This window comes from Salvelinus alpinus, chromosome 15, assembly GCF_045679555.1.
Source record: "Salvelinus alpinus chromosome 15, SLU_Salpinus.1, whole genome shotgun sequence".
NCBI classification, from domain to species: Eukaryota; Metazoa; Chordata; class Actinopteri; order Salmoniformes; family Salmonidae; genus Salvelinus; species Salvelinus alpinus.
Genome location: NC_092100.1, coordinates 58,236,575 through 58,263,543, shown reverse-complemented (window position 1 = coordinate 58,263,543; position 26,969 = coordinate 58,236,575). Strand labels below are relative to the sequence as shown.

Below are 26,969 nucleotides of genomic sequence, written 5' to 3'. Positions count from 1 at the left end.
GCTCTTGGTGGGGGTCTTAGACATTTAGTCTGGCAGTCCTTACCCCAGTCTAGTAGGTGTCCCATGGACCAGGAAACTAGTGGGTTACGTAGCGCTAGCCAGGGGTACCCTAGGATAAGGGGGTTCCCGGGACCACTGATCAACAGAATACAAAGAGTCTCAGAGTGGTTCACCCCAACCTGCATTAGAACGGGCTTGGTCTGATATTCCACCTGACCGGAGCCAAAGGGGCGTCTATCGAGGGCTTGAATCTGCAGAGGAATGGGACATTTTACGCAGGGGATTTGTAATGTGTGTGTGTGTGTGTGTGGTGTACAGCTTTCTTGGAAATATGAACAAAGGCAATGTTTCACTTTTTCTAATGTTGGGGTCACGCTAAGAAAAGTCATCAAATTTCAAGTTGAAAAAATGTGGTGGGTCATTTTTGACCCTTAAGACAACACAAGGGTTATTAACAGGGAAATCATAATGAGTAAATATCAGACTGCAACTCTGTGTTAAGGGTTTCAGTTACTTCATTAGCTTTGGTTACTGATGTGTATATTTTTGAATCATCAGCATACATGAACACAAATGCTTTGTTTAACTTCTGATGGCTGCAATCCCATTAACGGGATGATATGACAACAGTGTCACGAATCCCGCTTCCTGAGTCTGTTTTTGCCTGTGTTCTGTCCTGGAGTGTTTTTTCCGGTGTCCGTATCAGCCTCCAGTTTGATAGAGTTTGTTTTGTTGTTTTGTACGTCTTGCTTGCCTTGAACTTATCTCCGTTTGTTCTGTCTACTGTCATTCACCCGGAACACTCATCCCATCCCTACCTGGTCGTCGGTGACTTCAGTTACTTCCTTGGATCTGCTTACTCAATTCCATCAACTCCCCTCCGCTGCCCGCTCCGCTACTTGGATTTTTCTATCACTACATTTAAACTTGTAAATAAATACTCACCTTCGTCTTACTCTCCTGGTCTGCTTCTGGGTTCTACTTTAGAGAACCGTGACAAACAGCCAGTGAAAGTGCAGGGCGCCAAATTCAAAAAACAGAAATCTCATAATAAAAATTCCTCACACACACATGTGTCTTATACCATTTTAAAGGTAACCTTGTTGTTAATCCCACCAAAGTGTCCGATTTCAAATATGCTTTTCAGCGAAAGCACTACAAACGATTATGTTAGGTCACACCAAACCACAATAAGCACAGCCATTTTTCCAGCGAAAGATAGCAGTCACAAAAAGCACAAATAGAGATAAAATTAATCACTAACCTTTGATTATCTTCATCAGATGACACTCATAGGACTTCATGTTACACAATACATGTATGTTTTGTTTGATAAAGTGATTTTGCATAGCCACATCGTTTCAACAGAAATACTCATCATAAATGTAGATGATAATACAAGTTATACACATGGAATTATAGATATACCTCTCCTTAAAAAATACTTAACGGAAAAAGAAAACCATGCAATAATCTGAAACGGAGCTTAGAACAATAGTCAATTTAGCCGCCATGTTGGAGTCAACAGAAACCAGAAATTACATGACACAGGGAAATAGCATTGTATTTGGTCAAAATCATTTTTTCCAACAGTTTGCTAAGAGCTGGCAAGAAGCTTGAAGGTCTGCTGTTAGAACCAGTAAAGGCTGCTTTACCATTCTTGGGTAGCGGAATTACTTTGGCTTGAGGACAAAGACTTTCCTCTAGGCTCAGATTAAAAGATTTGACAGATAAGAGTGGCTATAGAGTTAGCTACCGTTCTCAGTAGCTTTCCATCTAAGTTGTCAATGTCAGGAGGTTTGTCATTATTGATCGATAAAAATCATTTTTCCATCCAGATTTATTAGTCACTCCGTTTGCCTCATCTCTTTCAAACATACAGTTTTTAAATTCCTCATCAATCCATGGAGCCTTAACAGTGGGTTTTCCAAATAAATACTCACCTTCGTCTTACTCTCCTGGTCTGCTTCTGGGTTCTACTTTAGAGAACCGTGACAAACAGCCAGTGAAAGTGCAGGGCGCCAAATTCAAAAAACAGAAATCTCATAATAAAAATTCCTCACACACACATGTGTCTTATACCATTTTAAAGGTAACCTTGTTGTTAATCCCACCAAAGTGTCCGATTTCAAATATGCTTTTCAGCGAAAGCACTACAAACGATTATGTTAGGTCACACCAAACCACAATAAGCACAGCCATTTTTCCAGCGAAAGATAGCAGTCACAAAAAGCACAAATAGAGATAAAATTAATCACTAACCTTTGATTATCTTCATCAGATGACACTCATAGGACTTCATGTTACACAATACATGTATGTTTTGTTTGATAAAGTGATTTTGCATAGCCACATCGTTTCAACAGAAATACTCATCATAAATGTAGATGATAATACAAGTTATACACATGGAATTATAGATATACCTCTCCTTAAAAAATACTTAACGGAAAAAGAAAACCATGCAATAATCTGAAACGGAGCTTAGAACAATAGTCAATTTAGCCGCCATGTTGGAGTCAACAGAAACCAGAAATTACATGACACAGGGAAATAGCATTGTATTTGGTCAAAATAATTTTTTCCAACAGTTTGCTAAGAGCTGGCAAGAAGCTTGAAGGTCTGCTGTTAGAACCAGTAAAGGCTGCTTTACCATTCTTGGGTAGCGGAATTACTTTGGCTTGAGGACAAAGACTTTCCTCTAGGCTCAGATTAAAAGATTTGACAGATAAGAGTGGCTATAGAGTTAGCTACCGTTCTCAGTAGCTTTCCATCTAAGTTGTCAATGTCAGGAGGTTTGTCATTATTGATCGATAAAAATCATTTTTCCATCCAGATTTATTAGTCACTCCGTTTGCCTCATCTCTTTCAAACATACAGTTTTTAAATTCCTCATCAATCCATGGAGCCTTAACAGTGGGTTTTCCAGTCTTGTGGGCACACTCCACCTGAATCTTCCCGTGGTCCATCTTCAATTTCTCAGAGATCATTTCCCTCACTTTGTCTTCAGACTCCGTCCAGGTCTCATGTGGAGATTCTGCAAATCTGTCCACAACCATTCTATTCCGCTTTGATTGTCCATTGAGATTTATCCGTAATTGTTGTCATGGATTCATACACAGAACTGATGTCCTCTCTCAATGACTTACAGATTGCTGTCATCTTGCCATTCTCCTGTTTCATCTCAATCAGCTGATCCTGGGAGAACTGCAAGCTGTTCTTCCGGTCCTGGAACTCTCTGGTCAGGTTGTCCATTCTTTTATTAGTTGAATCCACAAGTATTTGGACAAAACACTTGAAGCTATTTTCTTGTTGTTGTAACAACTGCTCTTTTTGTTAATTTAAAAGATCCTTCACCTGTGATAGAGGACACCACTGTCCTCAACTGTACTCCCGTCGGCTTTGGTCTTTGTCATGGTTTCTAGCAACGTAGTTTATGTTGTTACTCCAGACAGGGCAGGTCACAGGGAATATTTAAAACGTAAAAACAGCAGTGATCTAGACAGCCACAAACCCGGGATAATCCGCATTCCCAGCCACAATGGCTAACCGTGCCGCAGGATGTGTTCAAGCCCTCAAGATACCCTGCTAGCTTGGTAGGCAGCTAGCTAGGAGTATGGAATTGTTGTGTTATTTGTTCACTCAGATTCCCTTTATCTAATATTAGGTTTCGGTTGAAGATCTGATAACATTCAGTATCAAAAATATGCAAAAATAGAGAAAATCTGAAAGTGGCAAATACTTTTTACGGCACTGTAAAATGATATGATTGATTGCATACATTGTTTTTTACTCACCGAGAGCAAACTGCAGTACAGAGGCTGTGGTGGTGTTGAGAGGTACAGTGGTCTTGAGGAGAGAGGGTATATATATCACAGGTTAGAGGATAAAGGCAGTGGGGCCTAATTAAAAGTGTTCTTAAAAGCTGGGGAATGGGGCTACAGATATCTAATCACAATACAATTCCTAGATGGAGCTAAGGATGCAAGGGCTTTCGTCAGTGTGTCTTTGTGTGTTCTGTGTGTGTGTGTGCTCTATGTGTGTGTGTTCTGTGTGGGGAATGCATCATTGTGTGTACTGCTCTTGACTGAACTAGTGCCAGGCAGCTGCATGAAACACTTGGGAGGCTGACAGATACTCTGTAAAAGCTTATTATCAGAGTAAGCAAATCGAATCAAGACACACTAAACACAGCCGTTCGCTGTCTCTCGTATGGTGCAACAGGGAAATAGTGGCAGTTAACGTGAGTATTATTATTATCAGATACGTGGAAGCATTCTAGTGTCTTTGTGGTTCTGGTATGATCTGATATGTTGTAGGCTGCAGTATTACGTGGTTGTGGTTGTGTTAATTAATAGTGTGGTTGTGGTTCTACTATGGTTGTGATGAACTAGGTGGTTGAGGTCGTAGTGTGGTTGTAATTATGGATAGAGGAGTGGTTGAGTTTGTGGTCGTATTGCGGTCATAGTTACCAGTTCTCTCTCTCTGAATGGCTCACAGAAGGTGACAGCTCTGCCATGCATCAGAACCCCACACTGCTCTCCTACCTCACAGTTACTACACTCTGACCTGGGGGGAGCAAGATAAAGAGATGGATGAAGAGAGTACATTAGAAGATCATTTATGCAGGTTTAGATAGGAATAAAATGCCTTACTGTAGTTTTTGTAACACATTTTTGTCTTCTTCAATTGCACAGTGTGACAAAATTACACACAAAGTATGCTATAGTAGTCATTTTTGTGACGACTGCTGACAAAAAAATGACATTTGATTGATTGATTGATTGATTGATGAATTGGTTGATGTAACCTACCAAATTCTAAGGTCCAGCTCTCCCTGCAGGTTGGAGTCAAAGTCATCACGGAGCACCGCATGGTTCCCATGGATCTCAGCTACACACAGAACAAACAACAACCAAGGTTAGGAGGTAAAAACATGACAGGGAAGGGTCCAATATTAATAACATCAAAGTTGTTGATGTTGGTATGACCACATAAGATTGAGTTGATAGCATATAAACATGCAACAAAAAAATGCACTCACCAAGACTGGGTCTCAATGGCGATTCCGTAGGGGCTGAAACAGAGAGAAGATGCATCAGTAACCCTGCAGCTTGTTTCCCTACTCTGACAGACATTGCCATTGGCCAGAGAGAGACCAGAGATAGTAGAGAATAGGCCAGGCCTAATGTCCCTCCTGTCTCAGACATTCTCATATGTGCTGGCATGTCACAACTGCTAATATAGTCAGAGTGATCAGAGTGTCATCTGTGATGTGTGCCAGGCCTAGCTAGCAGTCCCTCTGTTTTGGACAAGAACCAAGAAGCAGGAGAGCGCATGTTAACACATCACTGGAAAACAGCCAAACTGAGCAGCGACAAGACAGAATACACTTCAATCAACTTCAAAGCAAAAATAACTTTGTAGTGGCTGGAGCCTCTCCAGTACTTGCTGTTCCAGTGCGTGCCCTCCCTGACTGTAGATAGTGGTGCTGGGTCTCCTGTTGGACATCCAGTACTGATATTTATTCCTGATGTTAATGAGGTAATGAAAGTCCACTTGGACCTGATAAATAGTTCAACACCAATTAACACCCCTCCCTCCCCTGAGGCCCGTGCCTCTAAATATGTTGCCAAGCCAACACATCACAACGCTACTGCAAACTCTTCCACGAGTGCTCTGAGAGACAGGCAGATGGAGGAAGAGAATCCAAGGAAGAGATTAGGGTGAGTTTGACTCAGTGAACCAAAATAGAGTATGATGTTATACAGTGCAATGTGAGAGTACCCTGATACATTTCTCACCGGATTGATAAAAAGGGACTTTGAAATACACCATACCTCAATTCCCTTCAGATTTTTTAATCTTTATTTAACTAGGCAAGTGAGTTAAGAACAAATTCTTATTTTCAATGACAGCCTAGGAACAGTGGGTTAACTGCCTTGTTCAGGGGCGGAATGACAGATTTGTACCTTGTCAGCTCAGGGATTCGATCTTACAACCTTTTGGTTGCTTGTTCAATGCTCTAACCACTAGGCTACCTGCCACCCCAATAGATTGTGACTTTTTCCAATGATCAGACGTTCATTGCACACATCTGAGGTAAGATGTTCTACTGTACTTTTCACTATTTCTGTCAGTACCCTTTATCAGTACTATGCACAATGGCATTGACCCCAATGAGTTAGGGAACACTTCCCTTTCAGTCCTATTCAAGGTGGCTAGATCACTATCCTCTTTAAACTACATTTATTTTAAGCAGAAAAGAAGAGCAGGATAATCTTCCACCGTGTTCTCCATCTGGGATCAGCCTGCACCTCTGATAAAAAAACAATCCTTTAGTTCAGATAAGATCCCCACTTCTCATCCCCAACTTCCAAGAAACTTCCAGGTGATTTCAATGGCTTTTGACTGAACACAAATCATACACGGCTCCCTAAATCTCCTCCAAGAGGGAAGGAGATCCCTCTTCCCCAAAAAACCCATCCATAAACAATGGAACCCAAACCAGGAATATGACTAAAATGGCTGGCTATTAAAAACCAAACAAATAGTCTTTCTATAGTCCAACCCCCCCTGCTCTACTCCCTTCAAGCAGGCCTCATTTCTCCACATTGGATCCTAATACTGGGCTTTATTAGCTAACTGGATTTGCCATTCAGCCATTCAAAGGGGGATTGGTGTGGTGGAACTTTAGTTTAGTGCTGACTGTAAAGTAAAAGTTTGGGTAGTCTTAGTGTTCTGTTTGACAGGGCTGAGAAGAGGGGGCTCGGGGACTGTGATAGCGATTGTTTTTGTGCATGTGTGTCTGTGTGTGTGTCTGTATGTGTATATGTACTGGTAGGCGACTGACGTGGAGTTCCATGACTGGATTTTTGGCTCTGTGGTGAAGGCCATTAAAAGCAGATCAAAGGGGCTCTCTCTCTGGCTCCTGATGATTCAAAAGATGTTTAGAGGGATCCGTTAAACCCCAGCCCCCCTTACTCTCACTCTCCCTTCTCGCTAATCATTAGCATTTTAATAAAACATAATGAAGGGAAAATGTAGGCAATCGATCTACGTACATGCATTAATCATTTTGCAGTCTATCTTTGTGTACTAATCATCCCCCTCATTCCTAGTTGGCATGTATCACTCCTCACCTCTTCACCTGATAGCTGATGTGTGGTGAGTGTTCTGGCACAAAATGGTTGCCGTGCTTCACCCAGGTGAGTGCCACACATTGGTGGTGGAAGAGGTGAGTTGCCCCCTTACTATGTAAAGTGCGTTGAGTGCCTCAGTTTGTAGAAACGCGCTATATAAAACCAATCCATTGTTAGTATTATTAGAAATACACAGTGGTGTTAAGTACTTAAAGTAAAAATACTTTAAAGTACTACTTAAGTAGTTTTTGGCAGGTCTCTCTACTTTACTATTTATATTTTTGACAACTTAAACTTTTACTCCACTACATTCCTAAATAAAATATTGTACTTTTTACTCCTTAAATTTTCCCTGACACCAAAAATTACTTGTTACATTTTGATTGTTGAGCAGGACAGGAAAATTGTCTAATTCACGTACTTATCAAGGGAACATGCCTGGTCATCCCTACTGCCTCTGATCTAGCAGAATTACTAAACACAAATGCTTTGCTTGTAAATGATGTCTGGGTGTTGAACTGTGCCCCTGGCTATCCTTACATTACAAAAACAAGAAAATCAAGTCGTCTGGTTTGCTTAATATAAGAAATGTTTAATGATTCACACTTTTTCTTTAGATACTTAAGTACATTTCAAACCAAATACTTTTCGACTTCTACTCAAGTAGGATTTTACTGGGTGACTTTCACTTTTACCTGAGTCACTTTCTTTGAAGGTATCTTTATTTTTACCCAAGTATGAAAATTGGGTACTTTTCCCACCACTGGATATACATACGTATTTAACCTACGTATACACATTAGGAATATCCACATCTCCTCTCTGTACACTGATGGACAGCATTAGGCCTTCTGTGACGTGCCCTCCTTCTCTCCATTCGTACTGTCTCTAACAAGCACTCCCTCTTCAACTCTTTCTAAAGATATGTCCTTCTGGCTGAAGAAAGGCCCAGAATGTTTAGGAGTTCACTAATCCCCCCCCCCCCCCCCCTCTCTCTCTCTCTCTCTCTCTCTCTCTAACCCCACTCCATAAGGAGCAGACAGTAGCCTCATTTCCCTCAGATTAATCCTCCTCTCACTTTCTTAAAGACTTCACTTACAGCCTCCTCTATTATGGGCTCATCTCTGCTAATGCCTGTATCTCCCCGGCTTACACACACACACACACACACACACACATAGGCGCAGGAACAACATACACACACGAGCAAGACACACGTACGCACACAGGCCAGAGCTTACACTGGGTGACACGTTTTCATTCAGCCCCAACCCCGTCTGCCTCATACATACACACACAGACACACACGCTGGTACACACACACACTTGTAGGGATTGGAAAGGGGAGTGTATCATCTATACGCACCGCTCTATACACATCTCAAAATCAGAGGGGCTTGGATGAAAAAAAACAGAGAAGGGGAGTTGGGGATAGGACGATGCAGAGGGTGGAGAAACTAAATTAGAGTAAGCTTTGGGAGTCTCAGACATCTGAGCACAAAGAGCGCAGGGCTCTAGTGATCTTAAATCCCCTTCCCTTTTTCTCTCCTTCTCCATCTCCCAGCTCTAATCTTCTCTCCTCCCTCTCTCCGTCCTGCATATCTCATGTCTCCACCAATTTCTCTCCTTCACTCTCCATCACTCTCTCTCTCTCTCTCTCTCTCCTTCACACTCCCACTCCCCATCTCTCCTCTCTCCTCTCTCTCTGTACCTCTCTCCTTCACTCTCCTCCCTCTCTATCTCCCTCTCCCTTCTCTTTTCCTCCAGCTCCCTCCCTCCCTCCTTCCCTGTCTTCCTCGCTCCCTCCCTCCCTTTCTCTGACTCACTTCATGGTGTATGGGTATGCAAGACTGAGCTGTATGTTTAAAGTTGAGTCGTTGAGGTCTAATTGGCTGTTGCAATTACTGACTCACCAGGACTCAGGATGCAGGATGTTGTTGCTGTGTGTGTTGTTTCTGTGTGTGTATGTGTGCACGTGTGCGTGTGTGTTTGTGTGCGCGTGCGTGCGTGCGTGAGAGTGTGTGTTTCTCCAATAATGACAACACATATTTAACACCTTTTTTTTGTTGGCACAAAACTAAGGTAATTAATACTTCACTCAGAAATCTTTATGTGTGCATCAATGGCCATAATTATGTTATTAAAAGACACAATACTTAATTTCCTAATTAATGGTGCAGATAAAAGAGTGAAGCAAGACACCAATGTAATTTGTTTGTTGATAGACTGTCTGAGTTTTGTCTTTTGTCTTGAGATGTTTTGTGTCTAGGCATCTTTTGTATCAAGTTTGTGCAATAGTCTGAACTTCCCTGTTTGCAAGAGTTTGTGTTTGCATGCAAATTACTAAATTAGAATACAATTGGCTCGGTGAGTGGGCGTGTATCATCTGTGTCTATCTCTGGCTTAGAGTTGCTTCCTGTAGCACCTGTCTATGGTCACAAATCTCTGGTGAGACAGGGGCGGGCCGAGGAGGGTCAGTCCCTACAGCATCCATCACCATAACAACCTCCCTGTCACGTTGAAGGATATTATTATGGGGTGATGGTAGAGAAGGGGGGAGGGAGTCACTAAAGCCTCTCCTGTCATCAACACGATGACAGGAGAGGGTGGTGAGAGGAAAATAAGGGAGGGAAAGGAGGGAGGAGAGAAGATAGCTAGAAGAGAGAATGATCTCAAGGTCCAGTGCAATGAGGGCGATGAGGGATGGCTGGGGGCAGTGTCAGTATGGGGGACGTTTGTTAGGCCACCCATCCCGCCTGTCGTCTCCCTGTCCCCCTGCCTGTCGTGGCTGTGATCATCCATCCCCCAGGGAGCTGTGTCCTGCCCTGCCTGATCCTGAGTTATATGGTTCATTGATAATCCATCTGAGGCTCAACCCTGCTCTCTCCCCTCGGCCAGGCTCCGCCAGGTCCATAAACAACTGATTTATCCCCGTGGAGGAAATTAAAGGGACTGGCAACACCAGGCAGGGAGCAGGGCTAAAAGCCTAGGCTGTCACCAGATAGGGAGGCTTGATGGACTGCCCACCTAGACACCCTCCACCGGCAGACCAGCTCCACCTCAGGCGCCCCTCCCTTCCTAAGTCCCTCACACCCTGGCTTCCTCCTCAGCCACTCAGCACCCAGCCCGTCCTCACTCTCCTGAGCCCTCTCTCTGGTTCTCCACACTTGGACTCAACAGCTCTCTTTATGTCCACTCACTAAAAGAGAGAGTAATATTACTCCATTGGAAGCCCTGTCATCCGTCATAGGGTCTCATTGGTCTTACCCTTAAAGCAGCAATCACAATAGAAACAACAACAAAATGTTTTTCCCTGTTTCGGTAAAAAGCTGAGGGATGGAGAAATGTAACCACTCTCAAAATCATAGACAGATCTATGGATGCAAGGACTGACCATACATATTTAATAAACATTGGACTAAAACAAGCTGGGGTACGACAGTTGAACTACGGTTCTGATGGGGTACGACAGTTGAACTACGGATCTGATGGGGTACGACAGTTGAACTACGGTTCTGATGGGGTACGACAGTTGAAATACGGTTCTGATGGGGTAAGACAGTTGAACTAAAGTTCTGATGGGGTACAACAGATGAACTACGGTTCTGATGGGGTACGACAGTTGAACTATGGTTCTGATGGAGTACGACAGTTGAACTATGGTTCTGATGGGGTACGACAGTTGAACTACGGTTCTGATGGTGTACGACAGTTGAACTACGGTTCTGATGGGGTAAGACAGTTGAACTACAGTTCTGATGGGGTACGACAGTTGAACTACGGTTCTGATGGGGTACGAGAGTTGAATTATGGTTCTGATGGGGTACGACAGTTGAACTACGGTTCTGATGGGGTACGACAGTTGAACTACGGTTCTGATGGTGTATGACAGTTGAACTATGGTTCTGATGGGGTACGACAGTTGAACTACAGTTCTGATGAGGTACAACAGATGAACTACGGTTCTGATGGGGTACGACAGTTGAACTACGGTTCTGATGGAGTACGACAGTTGAACTACGGTTCTGATGGGGTACGACAGTTGAACTACAGTTCTGATGGGGTACGACAGTTGAACTACGGTTCTGATGGGGTACGACAGTTGAACTACGGTTCTGATGGGGTACGACAGTTGAACTACGATTCTGATGGTGTATGACAGTTGAACTAAGCTCATGAGGCATTTATGATAGATTCCAAGATGGCATAGCAGTCAGACGTCCTTTGTCCTCGTCTTGTCGTGTCCCGTGTATATATATATTTACATATTTTCTTCGCATATCTTTTTATATATATTTTTTCTTTTAAAAACTCAACTTCAAAACACTCTCCTGCAACCCACCTCACCAATAATTTAAAAAAAGTATTATTCACCTCAAATCCACAACAGAAGCTTGCCAGAAGCTAGCCAGAACGTTAGTATTCAGCTAACCACGGTTGGCGGTCATCAGCTATCCTTTAGCTCGGAAGGCTATCGTCAGTTTTGTACAATGCGACTCAGACCAGAGCATACCAGACCTATTTTCTCTCCATATCCCCGGATTTCTACCGCAAGCTCTGGATATTTACACCTGGATCTTGCAGCTAGCTAGCTGCTATCCGAGTGACTATTGGCTTACGTCGGTCCTGGAGCAAACATAAATTATTACGGAGCTAGCCAGCTGAAGAGTTCCATCAGCCACTCCTGGGCTACAATCACCTATCCGGACCCGTTTTACTGCCGATGCGGAGCCCCTTCGGGCCTCCACGACTGGACTACCGACGTTATCTGCCCGAGGGAATTATCCAACTGGCCCCTCCGTTGCGACTTAACCTGAACTCCCATCTGCGGCCCGCTAATCGTTAGCTGTCTTATCGGCTGCTATCTGAATAGGTCTATCAGACAATTTTCTTGGGTCACTATAACTATATATATCTTTTCAATTGGATTGGTCCCCTCTACCACACGGAACCCCACTAATCTACCGATGGAAACACACGAGGTGGCTAAAAACAGACCTCCATCCTGCCAGCTTGCTACCCATGGTCCGGCTAGCTGTCAATATGCCTTGTCCATTGCTGTTCTGGTTAGTCTTTATTGGCTTATTTCACTGTAGAGCCTCTAGCCCTGCTCATTATACCTTATCTAACTTTTCAGTTCCACCACCCACACATGCGATGACATCACCTGGTTTCAAAGATGTTTCTAGAGACAATATCTCTCTCATCATCACGCAATGCCTAGGTTTACCTCCACTGTATTCACATCCTACCATACCTTTGTCTGTACATTATACCTTGAAGCTATTTTATCAGCCCCCAGAAACCTCCTTTTACTCTCTGTTCCGGACGTCCTAGACGACCAATTCTCATAGCTTTAAGCCATGATGGATAGCTGTATAAACACCATCCCCTCTTCTCCACAGAGCTGTCCATCCCCCTCGTGCTTTATCCTTTAGCTGGAGTGAGCTAAATCAGGGTCAAACAGAGTGATTCTTGATAGTCTTAAGCAAATCAACTTTGAAACAAAAGTGTACACCTCACACACATGGTTATGGGCAAAAAAAACGAACACCTGTACCATGTCAGATGTGTGAAAAAGTATTGTGTGCTAGAAAAAAATATTTGCCCCCTTTCTAATTTTCTAAATTTTTGCATAATTTTTCCATCCGCAAAAAAAGCAGATTTCTCTCAAGTGTTGTGCACAAATTTGTTAACTTCCCTGTTTGAGAGCATTTCTCCTTTGCCAAGATAATCCATCCACCTGACAGGAGTGGCATATCAAGAAGATGATTCAACAGCATACACAGGTACACCTTGTTCTGAGAAAAATAAAATGTGCAATTCTGTCACACAACACGATGTCACTGTTTTGAGGGAGCCTGCAATTGGTATGCTGACTGCAGGAATGTCCACCAGAGCTTTTGCCAGAGAATTGAATGTTAATTTCTCTACCATAAGCCGCCTCCAACGTTGTTTTAGAGAGTTTGGCAGTACGTCCAACCGGCCTGACAACCTCAGACCACGCGTAACCGTGCCAGCCGAGGACCTCCACAACCGTCTTCTTCACCAGGTGAGACCAGCCACCCAGACAGCTGATGAAAATGTGGGTTTGCACAACTGAAGAATTTCTGTACAAACTGAGGATCTTGAAGCTGAGGATCTTGACTTAACTGCAGTTCGGAGATGTGTGCTCTTCACAGATGAATCCCGGTTTCAACTGTACCGGGCAGATGGCAGACAGCATTTATGGTGTCATTTGGGAGAGTGATTTGCTGATGCCAACCTTGTGAACAGAGTGCCCAATGGTGGCAGTGGGGCTTTGGTATGGGCATAAGCTATGGAACATTTCCCAGTTCTTCAATTGCCTGCATACTCACCAGACATATCACCCATTGAGCATGCTCTGGATCGATGTGTACGACAGTTTTTTCCAGTTTCGGCCAATATCCAGCAGTTTCACACAGCCATTGAAGAGGAGTTGGACAACATTCCACAGGCCACAATCAACAGTCTGATCAACACTCTGGGAGATGTCGCATTGCATTAGGAAAATGGTGTTTACACCAGATACTGACTGGTTTTCTGATCCACGCCCCTACTTAAGGTATCTGTCACCAACAGATGCATGTCTGTATTCCCAGTCATGTGAAATCCACAGATTAGTGCCTAAGGAATTTATTTCAATTGACATATTTCCTTATATGAACTGTAACTCAGTAAAATATTTGAAATTGTTGTATGTTGCATTTATATATTTTGTTCAGTGTAATTCTTAAGGAATAAGGTTTTCAAGTGTCTGTCCTATATCCAGGAGACATAAGAAAGCTCAGGAAATATTAAAAAAAATTTGTACACATATTTAACACCTTTTTTTGTTGACACAAAACTACCTCCATACTTCCATGAACTAGTCCCGTGACACTTGTGGGGAGAACACCATCATGTTTGTGAGAGTCTCATCTTTCCATAGAGTGGTATATTTGTTAGTAGGCCAAAACGTTCGGCCACTTCAAACATTTTCGGGAGAAGACTGATTTTGGGGATTTCTCCTGGTCTGACAAACAGCGCAGTAGCTCTGCCACTTTCCACCGCAGATGCGAAGGCGGACATAGGCGGATGCAGCCCATGCAAAAAACCAGATATCTCAAGCTTAAATTGACGGACTTTAATGGGGATTTTTTTTGTGGTATAACTTAGATTGATGCATAGACTTTTAAGAATGATCACTTAACAAGGATCACTGAATGATCAACTTGATCAAAAAGCTGGACTTGTATGCAATAACTGATATATTTCTTTCTCCACTAAGACCGACTTCGGACACCAAAAAAGAGATGGCCCTGGCACTGATGGATATGGGTATGGATATGTAAGTAAATGCAAGAATTAACTCAAATAAAAATCAAATAATGTAAGTAAATGTCATGTTTGCTGTCCTCTCCTGGACTGTCACCTTGCCATGGTGGAGAGGCTTGCGTACTTCGATGACCCTTTGAGCTATGTTGAAGGGGGTATACTCTCCTTGTAAGTGCAACCAAGCAAAACAGGTCTAAGGGTAGGAGACCAGTCCCTGGTCCTCCAAGTTGGGGGTTTCTGTATTGTTTCTTAATTAACATACAGGAGGTGTGGTACTCTTCTGGCCGCTACCGTCATAGTGCCACCGGCTACATAGAGGACAGGCTGAGGAACATAATGAAATGTCTGAAAGCCTCTGAAAGGGAGGTCAGCCACTCTGAGTGCAGACAAAGAGGGGGGAATCCTCTCAGGAATTTGTTACTTTGGTTACTATGCCAGATGAGAGCTCTTGACAATCAGTTTTAAAATATTCATAAGGTATTCAGTGAATAATTCATTTGTAACAAGGATTGAGATCCACCAAACCAGGTGGGAGAATTCATGAGGGCCACCGTACTACTTTGGGTGGCATGGATTCGGGAGAACAGCAGCAAAACCCTACAGGAGATAATGCTGGAGTGGTCGAGAATCTATGGTACGCTAGGAATGGTTAGTATAACTTGAATTTATTAATGAATGGTAAATTACTAGTATATATATTGCATATGTGTTATTATGTAACCTGTTCGAATTTAATGTTCAAAATGTCCATTTAGGTATCACAGATCTTCGACATTATGTACCCTGAGGTGAACTACCGGCTGTACAAGTTTTGAACCACTGGCTGTACAAGTGTTTTTGGCTGTACAAGTTTTGGCTCCAAGTGATAGCGGAGAAAGCTCTCCTCTTCCCCAGAACAGAGAGGAGGGCCAGCAACCTTCTCCCAGACCCCGGGGAAACTTTGACAAAGGGGAAGACATTACGTGACATGTAGAGGAGTTTCTCTTTCTTCTGCTGCTTTTGATCTAATTTCTAATTCATTTCAAATGTTGTTTTCACCCAGACGCACATGATGATGGGATTCCTGCTGCCCCGTACAGAGTGGACTGCAAAACTATTCGCCCCACCTGAGAGAAGTCCAAGCGGGCCTTCATAGATGTGCAACCTGTAAGTGTTAAACAATAATTAATTAAAAATACCAATCAGCCTCCAGGACCCAAACTACTTGATTTATAATAATACATACGTGACCATGTCTAGAGGTACATAAACACCACATCTAAAACAAAGTTAAATTCTGTCAGACATTTGACTGACTTTTTCAGGTTGGAACCAACATGGTGCAGTATCTGGACCAGTCGGCGAGAAGACATTTGTCCTGCAGCTGGGCGACAAACACCACTGTTACCAGGCTTTCCTCATCTTCAACAGAGCTGCCTCTGAGCATGAGACCCTGCTTAAGATGTTGGATTCCTGCTCTCAATCTTTTTATATGTTCAATATAATATACCCAAGGGAGTCAGCCTCTGCTTGTGAGTTTCTCCAAAATGTTGTGTATGCAGTGCCAGGAGGAAGTCCCTCCAACCATTGTCGGCTACTCAAAAAAGTTATATTCCAGTCGTTTTTTGTTTCATTTTGAGAAAATGTGTGGGAGGGAAACTAATTGCTTTTGATTGGTACTGTTAGTCCATCCCACAGAAAATAGTATTGTGCTGTATTTTTGGAGCACCAAAAACCTTTCGACCATTAGCGGGTGCCATGTTGTTTCTGGGTCAGTAACATACAGTATTTTGAAGCATGCCTTGTAAGAGGCAATATTTGTTTCACCCGTTAGTGAGCGCTTCCCAGTGTCTCCATGGTGTGTGTTTGTCTGTGTGTTTGTTATAAAGAATGCCCCTGTGTAGGCTGCCTTCACAATTGGTTTGAAGTAGATATTAATTTAACTGGTATGTGGTAGTAGGGACAGATTTGAGGGGCAGAAATGAAATACTATCATTTATGAATAGTACATTTTGAATAATACTATCAAAATGAATGTGAAATGTAATTATTTTTTTGTTTGCATTTTTGCAAAGCACTGTCATTCGTCATTAGTATATGAATATGTGAATTAATAATGACAAATGGTTTTAAATGTAATAATGGATTTTTAAATGATTATTATTAGGACACTAAATAATGAAAATAATAGTAAATAGTAAATCAAATATAACATTATCAATAGTTTATTATAAACCAGCCATAGTTATAGTTAACCCAACTTGATAAGAAATAAGAGGTAGGCCTTTCTGTTTGACAGACAATATTAGGCTATAGGCTGCTATATCCATAGATCAGTGGAGGATCCTCAGAGGAGGAAGGGGAGGACCATCCTCCTCATTGAAATTTAATAAAAATAAAAATAATGAAACATAAAAAAAGTTATCATTTTTAGATAAAACTATATTAAATATATACCAAATAATTGATTTAAATACACTGTTTTGCAAGAAACGTCTACAGTAACTTCAACAGCACTGTCTGGGTAGCACCATCGTGTAGCCGGAGGACAGCTAGCTTCCGTCCTCCTCTGACTACATTGACTTCGATACAAAACCTAGGAGGCTAGTAGGTCTCACCCCTTTCCATAGACATACAGTGGGGAGAACAAGTATTTGATACACTGACAATTTTGCAGGTTTTCCTACTTACAAAGCATGTAGAGGTCTGTAATTTTTATCATAGGTACACTTCATAGGTACACTGTGAGAGAAGGAATCTAAAACAAAAATCCAGAAAATCACATTGTATGATTTTTCATTAATTAATTTGCATTTTATTGCATGACATAAGTATTTGATACATCAGAAAAGCAGAACTGAATATTTGGTACAGAAACCTTAGTTTGCAATTACAGAGATCATACGTTTCCTGTAGTTCTTGACCAGGTTTGCACACACTGCAGCAGGGATTTTGGCCCACTCCTCCATACAGACCTTCTCCAGATCCTTCAGGTTTCGGGGCTGTCGCTGGGCAATACGGACTTTCGGCTCCCTCCAAAGATTTTCTATTGGGTTCAGGTCTGGAGACTGGCTAGGCCACTCCAGGACCTTGAGATGCTTCTTACGGAGCCACTCCTTAGTTGCCCTGGCTGTGTGTTTCGGGTCGTTGTCATGCTGGAAGACCCAGCCACGACCCATCTTCAATGCTCTTACTGAGGGAAGGAGGTTGTTGGTCAAGATCTCGCGATACATGGCCCCATCCATCCTCCCTTCAATACGGTGCAGTCGTCCTGTCCCCTTTGCAGAAAAGCATCCCCAAAGAATGATGTTTCCACCTCCATGCTTCACGGTTGGGATGGTGTTCTTGGGGTTGTACTCATCCTTCTATTCCTCCAAACACGGCTAGTGGAGTTTAGAGCAAAAAGCTCTATTTTTGTCTCATCAGACCACATGACCATCGCCCATTCCTCCTCTGGATCATCCAGATGGTCATTGGCAAACTTCAGACGGGCCTGGACATGCGCTGGCTTGAGCAGGGGGACCTTGCGTGCGCTGCAGGATTTTAATCCATGACGGCGTAGTGTGTTACTAATGGTTTTCTTTGAGACTGTGGTCCCAGCTCTCTTCAGGTCATTGACCAGGTCCTGCCGTGTAGTTCTGGGCTGATCCCTCACATTCCTCATGATCATTGATGCCCCACGAGGTGAGATCTTGCATGGAGCCCCAGACCGAGGGTGATTGACCGTCATCTTGAACTTCTTCCATTTTCTAATAATTGTGCCAACAGTTGTTGCCTTCTCACCAAGCTGCTTGGCTATTGTCCTGTAGCCCATCCCAGCCTTGTACAGGTCTACAATTTATCCCTGATGTCCTTACACAGCTCTCTGGTCTTGGCCATTGTGGAGAGGTTGGAGTCTGTTTGATTGAGTGTGTGGACAGGTGTCTTTTATACAGGTAACAAGTTCAAACAGGTGCAGTTAATACAGGTAATGAGTGGAGAACAGGAGGGCTTCTTAAAGAAAAACTAACAGGTCTGTGAGAGCCGGAATTCTTACTGGTTGGTAGGTGATCAAATACTTATGTCATGCAATAAAATGCAAATTAATTACTTAAAAATCATACAATGTGATTTTCTGGATTTTTGTTTTAGATTCCGTCTCTCACAGTTGAAGTGTACCTATGATAAAAATGACAGACCTCTACATGCTTTGTAAGTAGGAAAACCTGCAAAATCGGCAGTGTATCAAATACTTGTTCTCCCCACTGTACATGATAATTATGACCACTTCCGGAGGACGTCATCCAACCAATCAAAGCTTTTGCAGTGTAAAGTGACATATTGTCCATCCAATCATATAATTAGGATCAGAGGATGAACCTAGTGAGTTGTATTGGGATTGTGCATCAGAGCATTATGGGGTGTTGAGAAGCTTGGTGACATTGTTGGATAGAGATTAAGAGTGAAATGTGATAATTGAGCATTTTTGGGATATTATTCAATTCAAGTTAGTTTTTTCAAATTACAGGAGATGGAGGAGGTATATTTAGAACTTTATTTTTGTGTCCAGTTATTGCAATTCATTTACATTTGCCTTGCTAAATTCAATAGCTAGCTAGCTACCAGCGCGAGTGTGCAGTTTTCTCTGCCAGAATGGTAGAATGGCCAACTCTGCCAAATATGTTGTGGACTTTTTGTTGAAGAACCCCTTTCATTCTCTGGGGTACACGGAAAAGGTGTGAATTAAAAGCGAGGGTCGACCTCTGCCTGAGATCAGTTTCATGAAGATGGATGAAAAGGTGAGGGCGTTCAATACCAACTGGCGTCAAAAGTTGGTTGATGGGGAGCCTTTCATCAGGCTGCCTGTATTGCTGGCCTTGCTGGCCTTGCCTGCTTTTTGGAAAGTCTGAGCCTTGGTCGAAAGGTGGGTACAATGACCCGAAGAACATTGAAAACAAAAGCACGGAGCATATAAATGCCCACATCAGATTCAAGCTTCTGGGAAAAATCGATTAGGACAAAGGTCTGCGTATTCAAACTATGGAACACAACGAGAAAGTAAGAAGAAACAGGGATGTTCTCAAGCAGCTTATCAACACCACTACGTTTTTTGGCATGAAAGAATTGGCTTTTAGAGGACACAACGAGAGGGAAAGTTCCGCTGACAAGGGCAACTACAAGGAGCTAGCAGAGGCAATTGCGCTTTACAATGCTTTACTTGCTGAACATATCAAACTTTTGACTGTCTTTTCTGGGATGTTGAAAACAATCCTAGCTTCCATCGCATCATCCACTTAAATATTAAAGCGAGAGGTTGAGCCAACGCATTTTTCCTGCGTGCGATCAAGTAGGCTTCCCCTTTCCTCCCTTATATATTTAGCAGAGATGATAACACATCACTCTGGACAAACACAAGCAAAAACTCATGATAAAAATGTTGCAGCAGCCTAGGTTACACCTAAACATTAGAAATCTGACATGCTGTATGGGATGAAAACGAGACAATTTTTCAGTCTGATCAACTGTAGGCTACTAATAAGAGCAGCTGCATACAGCCTATGTGCCCTGTTCATCTGTTCAGGGTAAACTAATTGGTTACATTATGTATTTAAAGTCCATTTGTGTGTCAGGAGAAAATGTGAATGTGATCACATTAAGTTTGTATCAAAATTGGGCTGGCTAGGCTGCCTAAACGTTTTTAATCCAAAATGATTACCTGGAATTAATGAATCAACTTAATGTTGTTAATACATTTTTTAGAAAGCCTAAAGTTGCATAGGCCTGCATGATGCAAACATGCATAAAGCAAGCTCAGCCCTGTGAGTTCTATTGTCTATCAGTTGTTGTCTATGTGTCTGGGTAGAGAAAACACCCTCCTAATTGAGTCTAAATGGGTGATTATGCAACTTCGAGCACTTATTAAAACTTATTCAAACACCATTTTTACCAGTATTGTAATTGTCTTTGATTTGTCTAGAAACTATATCTGATCATGGCTGCGATCGTACTCTTCAGGAATTTATATATTTTTGTCATTCTTCCTAGACAGCCAGAGACAAATGTCATTTCAATCATGTCATTAAACATCCATTTTAGTTGAAAATGAAATATCATACAATTGGTTTATAACGGATTTCTTATACATTTGTACATGAACTTGTATTGAATATTATTTAAAGGGATTTTTAAGGTTTTCCTAATATTAATAATTCAACAGGACGCCTGCATGTATAAACTTGCCTTGGTGACAGCTGAAAACATTTATTTATCATGAAAAATAAGATATTTCCACCCCACCTTTTTGTGAGATTATAACAACCATATGATTTCCATATCTAAATCAAATAAATGTATGTAAATTATACATAATATACTCATTTACCTCAAAATGCGGGTTGTGATGGAAATGACATGGTGTGGTGGAAATGACACGGTGTGGTGGAAATGACATCTAGGTAAAAAAAAAAAAATGTATGAAAACAATATTGTATTGCAAACATTTTGAACAACAACCATTGTTAAACATTTCAGACCTATACTGGGTCACTCACAAAATGTACAGCAGTAGCCGATGGGCAGAGCTCAAGGAAGTAGGCCAGTGTTTTTTGAGAGATGTACCCAGATAGCAGAGGGGTCCATGCTGCATAGAAGAGCTCAGTGAGCAAAGTGAAACTGTATCATTTGTGGTATATCCAACACAGGTGTGGAGGGTCACCTGCTTGTGAGAATCACCAAAGTGAACTGCCTGGATTTCACTGGTGTATTTAAACAGGTAGTTCTCTGCAAAGTCAATATGCACAATGATCTCCTCTTTCCCCAGATTCTTTGAATTCTCTCAGTTTGGAGTATTGGTGTCACATTCCCTATCACTTTGTGACACTGTAGTGTGTTCGCCATGAACTGGAGTTTGGCGCTGGTTTTGCAGAGACATGTGTCCCTATCCTGGACTGTTTGCTTTACAACCCAAAAATGACGTTTTTTGCAGTATTCACAGTAGGAAATTTGAATTTCTGAATATTCCCTCTCAATTAAACTTCTGAATTGTGCCATTCAAGGAGCGCTTCTGCTTTTTCTTCTTGTTCCTCGTTAGTGTGTTCTTTTTCCCTGTTGTTGCTCTGCTGTTGTCCTCACGTTCATAGAATCTAGTGATTTTCACCTTCTGTGGCTGTGCTAATTCTGTTACACTGATTTTTCCTGGAGTATTGAAGACTTGATGGCCTGTTTTCATTTGCCCTCATTGCTTTTGCTGAAAATCCAAATTCTTGGTTTGCGGCTTTGACCAGGCCATACTTTCTCAGGGTGTTGCCTTTGAGCATTTTTGAAGCCACTTGTTTGTCCTTGGCACTGCACATTTTTTTTATATACTTCTGTTTTAGCTCTGCAATGATGGCATTTTGAAACAATAAAATCCTTCTCAAGTTCTTCGGAGTTCCCTTCATTTGCTGTTTTGTCTTTGTCTTTGGGGAATCTTGTCTCTTCATTTTTTTCATCAGTCGATCATACCTTTTTTTTGTATTTCTCAGCTTTCCGTAAAGCATTATCAAGTTTTACATTTGTCATACTAAGATCTCTGTATGCTTTTGAGCGACCTCTTCCAACCTTTTTCCTTCCAGTAAGTATTCGACTTCTCATTCATGTTGCAGACGATGAGCAAGGGGTATACGGGTGTGCATCAGGGGCAGGTAAGTTAGGGGCAGGTATGTTAGCCTCATGTTCTGGCTGCAAGTCATCTGGTGACTGAGGTGGTGTGTTGCCTGATAGGAAGGTCTCCATTGCAACTGTTCTCTTTAAAGTCTGTCTTCTATTCAGTTGGTTACATTTTCATTGCCATCTCTTGTTTCTTTGTTCATGCTTTGTAAGCTCAGAGATAGATTTCACTTCTCCCTTCAATTTTTTCTTCCAGTATCTCGCCCTGTCTTTTTGCAGATGTTCCTGGTATCGTATAGGATCTTGTTTTTATTTTGTTTCTATGTCTGTGACCTCTGTGCTGTTTTATGTGGCATCTTCTAAAAATAAAGACAAATACTACTTAGTTTTCAACTTGTTCATACCTTGGAGCATTTTTTAGATTCAATTAATTTAAAACATCATTGAATAAGCCTAAAGTAAAAAAAGAAAGAAAAGTTAAGTAAAAACAAATAAGATAATGGATTTGTGTCCTTTCCACTACTTTCTGTCATTTCCACCACACTTAAGTTTGTGATGGAAATGACTGTGATGGAAATGACATTTCTACAGTTTCTGGAGAAAATTGACAGACAGCTTAGCATGCTTTGATTAGTATTACAGCTAGCATATCGTTTACACTAAATACATAAAATAGAAAAAAAATGCAAAAGTTCTACCACAAATTAAAGAAATTATAGCCTGTTTGGAAATGTCTGACAATTAAAATATTCTCTACCCAAGCAATATTTACCTAAATGTTTCTTCAACTTCTGGACATCACATCTGGAAACGCTGTGACAGTGTCACAATATGTTTCCATGGTAACTAAATTAACATTCTCTTGAAAAAACTTTATTCATGAGGAATTTGTGCTCAGTGGTGGAAATGACACCACTCCCAAAGGACAGGTATATTTTGTGTAAAAAACAATATAAAGAGCATACTCACAATAAATATTGATATAGATTTTATTTAATTGACTCTTTCTGTAGTACATAACATTATTTAATGTGTAATTATTCATGCTTTCTCATAGAAAAACATAGTTGAAGCTTAAAAGTCTGGGTCAGGGACAAGGGCAAAATAGTGAAATTAAGGTATAAAATGCATCTGAAAAGTAGCTAAATTACTTGATAGAGAGGTGGTTAAAAAAGTATGGGGTGATTCCAGTGTGAACTTAACATACTAATATTTGTATTTGTTTCATTTTTTATAAAATTCCCAAAATTGACCCGAGGACATGGAAGTGCCCATAGTTGCAGAATCACCCAAATAATTTATATGAACAAATATAAGGTAGCTGCAGTTTGAATGGGTTCATCCCCCCAGTTTCATGAGTTTTTTTCATGAGTTTTTTTTTAAAACCATGTGAATTGATTAGAAAAAAACTGGTCCCATCATAGCCCATATAAAACCTTTTTACAACTGATTAATCCCTGTCATACCTTATAGGGTCCAGAGTTTACCGACTTAGGTAACTCCAGGCCCCAGGAGGTAAAAATTGCCCCACCTCTCTGGGACCTATGGTGCCACCAGTTTGCTTGCAGTTGTCAGCCATCAGGGATATATTCAGGAATGTTTCTTGAGCTAGTTTGATGTGTCAAGTGAGCGAGATGCACGGTCTGTGTTTGACTTTATGAATTTTGAGATGTCTGAGTTTAACTTCATAGAGAAACTCATTATCCAAACCTACGATGGGGCAGCTGTAATGGAATGTATCTGCTATTTGCATTTACAGCTAAGTCCCCTCCGGTTCCCTGATTATGAGATGATGACTACACTACTCCACTACCATTGACAACTTTCTCCTGACTGAAGCCATGTCTCATGTGCCCGCTCATCCACTGGCACATTGCATATTTCCCCTCCAAGCACTGTGAGTACCCCTATCAATTTTCTCTCATTACTGTATGTAGAGTCAATCACATACACAATCACATTATTACACATCAATGATTTGCCTCATTGCTTGGACTAACTAATTCTTAGCTCTTTAGTCTAACTGTGTAGTGTGTTGTTTATAATTTTTTTTCTTCCCAGTCAAATCCTGTCCTGCACTGGTCAAGCCTCTGAACACCTCAACTCATACCTCATACCCTCATTCAATCACTGCTGTGATCCCTTTCCAACACGGTGTAAGTAGCCCTCTCATTCCCATTCCCCATAATATTGTACTATACATGTCTTTAATAAATGCTTTAATAATAATAATTAGGCTTTGCCAATTTTTTTTAAACACACTTTGTCATCTCTGTGCTTTCCACGCCTATACCGTGGGTCTCCCATCCTCCTCAATGTTCCATGTCACCAGCCTCCACTGGTGAACGCATCCCCAGTTTGACGCCCCCTAAAAAATATTGTCTCCATTGACATGTTAATTCATGACGGTATCTTATGGAGCTAGGAAGATGTTAGGTGACTTGGTGAGAGGTATCAGTAGCTTCATTATGCATAATTTAGGCCTGAATCACTCCTGATACAGTCTATGGAAAGATGAGACTCTCATGAACACGATGACCCCCACAAGCCCCATGGGACTTGTCTGAAGTCGGTACCGCCGATGTGCCAACTTCTGTCTGTAGTGTCCGAACTGTTTGGGCTACAAACTAATGTGACCCCACTATGGAAATAGGAAACTCTCATGATGGTGTCACGGGACTTGTCTGAAGATAACCTGGTACCGGTTGAAAAAAATCATGAAAGCATGGAAGTAGTTTTGTGCCCCCCCCCCCCCCCCCCACCCTATGTCATGAACTTTTAGGAGTTAAAGGGATACTGCAAGATTCTGGCATTTAAGCCCTTATTCTACTTACACAGTCAGAATAACTTGTGGATACCATTTGTATGTCTCTGCGTGCAGTATGAAGGAAGTTAGCAGTAGTTTTGTGAGCCAATGCTAACTTGGGTTAGCGCAATGACTGGATGTAGCAACTCACATTGCCTCTTTAAGTGCACTAATAAGAATACAATTTAGGATTATTTTTGTTCTGACTGGTGAATAAGTTACGAGGTAAACTGGGTGTAGGTCAAAGGGTAAGGAGGGGAAGTTGGAGGAGGAGAGGAGTGAGGGAGAGAAGAGAGGGAGGAGGCAGAGAGTGCTGGCACAACAGAAACCAGTTCCTGGAGCACACACAGGAGCGGTAGTGTCTAAGTCTGGGCCAGATTTCCAAACACCCAGCCAGATAGACAGATCTTTTTTCCCCTCCTCGGCTTCTGTCTCTCTGAGTTGCATGGTGGCACTAAAGGGATCCAGAGTGAAAAAGGCTAAACAACAGCTATTCACTTAGTCTGGGAATGAATGTGGCATCCAGTAGAGACACATAATGTAGGAGACTTAGGAATTTGAGTTGTCAGTAATGAGAGCTCCTGTCTCTCCGGTGAAGGAGGGACGAGATGGAGAGATGGAAGGATGGAGGGAGGGTGTTAATGAGAAAGTTGAAGGTCATAAATTGTGGGTGATGACAGCTTCGGTGAAGAGATCAAACACTACAAAAATAAGGGAATGGGGAAAAGGAGGGAGGGGGAGGCAGAAGAGAGGAGGATGAGTGTGGGCAGCTGACCTTGTTACAGGCTAATTCCTGGACAGCTTCTCTCTCTTCTCTCCTGCCAAACCCAAGACCTGCAACTTTAGCACTACTCTCCATCTCCTCCCCTATCTTCCTCTCATCTCCTCTCTTCTTATACCCTTCCATATTTCCTCTCTGGTCTCCTCTGTGTTCTCCCTTCCTCCCTCCCCTCCCCTCCCCCTGCTCCCTCCCTTCCCCCCTCTCTCTCACTCATCTCCTCCGCCTCCTCCTCACTGTATTAAACCCTTGGCTGCAGTGAAAGCTGCTCTTTCTGACTCTCTCCTAATCTGTCCATTTGTTCTTCAACCTTCAGCTCTGATTTACACTCTTACTCACTCCCTTTTCCTCCTTCTCTCTCCCTCCCCCGCTCTCTCTCTCTCTCCTGCCCAGCTCCTTTCTCTCCCTCTCCCTCTCCACCTCTCTCCATCCCACTCTCCTCTGTGGATCACAACCCTGCTTTAGATAGCTTTAATTTCTCCTGCTCCTCAAAGCTGAGTCTTAGCACATGAACTTCTGAAGTGGCTTGAGCCCTTCTGGTATCTTTAAGCGCCTGCTTGAATACTAATACTCTATTTCAGGAAGGAAACTTTGCTCAGTACAGTTTGCACTCTCCATGCCACTCCCAGGGCTGGATATGGGACAGTTTTATATAGTACTTATAGAGTGGATTCTTTAGGTTCTGTAGACCTCAGGCTCACCTCTGTCACTCAAAGGGAAACTTACTAAGATGACTAGGCATATAAACCAAGTTTTCTAACTATTGCTTAGAAAGGACACCTGATAAAGGCTCTTTAGCTAACATGTTGTCAAATAAATCTGCAACAAGGAGAGATGTGTGTGGAACTTTCTTTTTCCATATTGTAAAGACATGACCATTGACCAAATCCTTCACTCCGTACACTAAACATCTTGTTCTAACTCTGACCTACTCTAAGGTCAATGGAAACACTGTAACTTTCTATGTTGTCATTTCAAAGTGCTATGGACATTCACAATGTGATTATTCATGTATGTGTTATTTGAAGTTGCAGACTTGGGTTTGGCGGGAGGGCTGTGAACTGAGAGAGATAGATTAGCCCGTCTCAATCCATTACGCCAGTGGAACAATTCCAATCGTTGCCTGACCACATCGCTATGTACCGAGCATACACTCTCTCCACAAACCATTAAACTACTTCTCTCTCTCTTCCTATCTATCCATCTCTCTTTCTTTCTATTTCCCCCTCTCTCTCACTATCCCATCAGCTCTCTACCCTCTCCATCGCTCTCTACTTTCCTTCTATCCTCTATCCTCTCC

The 26,969-nt window shown here is 42.0% G+C and overlaps 1 protein-coding gene and 1 pseudogene across 2 annotated transcripts in view; one reads left to right on the top strand and one right to left on the bottom strand.

Annotated features, from left to right (window-relative positions):
- Window positions 1–26,969, bottom strand: part of LOC139540428 (reelin-like) — a 261,766-nt gene that overhangs the window by 89,900 nt on the left and 144,897 nt on the right. For both annotated transcript variants that reach the window (XM_071344234.1, XM_071344235.1), the window contains exons 5-8: window positions 5,045–5,077; window positions 4,815–4,893; window positions 4,473–4,569; window positions 3,798–3,849 (exon numbers count right to left, since the gene is read on the bottom strand). In XM_071344234.1, coding sequence (XP_071200335.1) covers window positions 3,798–3,849; window positions 4,473–4,569; window positions 4,815–4,893; window positions 5,045–5,077 — 261 coding nt within the window. The remainder of the gene's footprint in view (window positions 1–3,797; window positions 3,850–4,472; window positions 4,570–4,814; window positions 4,894–5,044; window positions 5,078–26,969) is intronic.
- Window positions 14,459–16,537, top strand: LOC139540505 (uncharacterized; annotated as a pseudogene).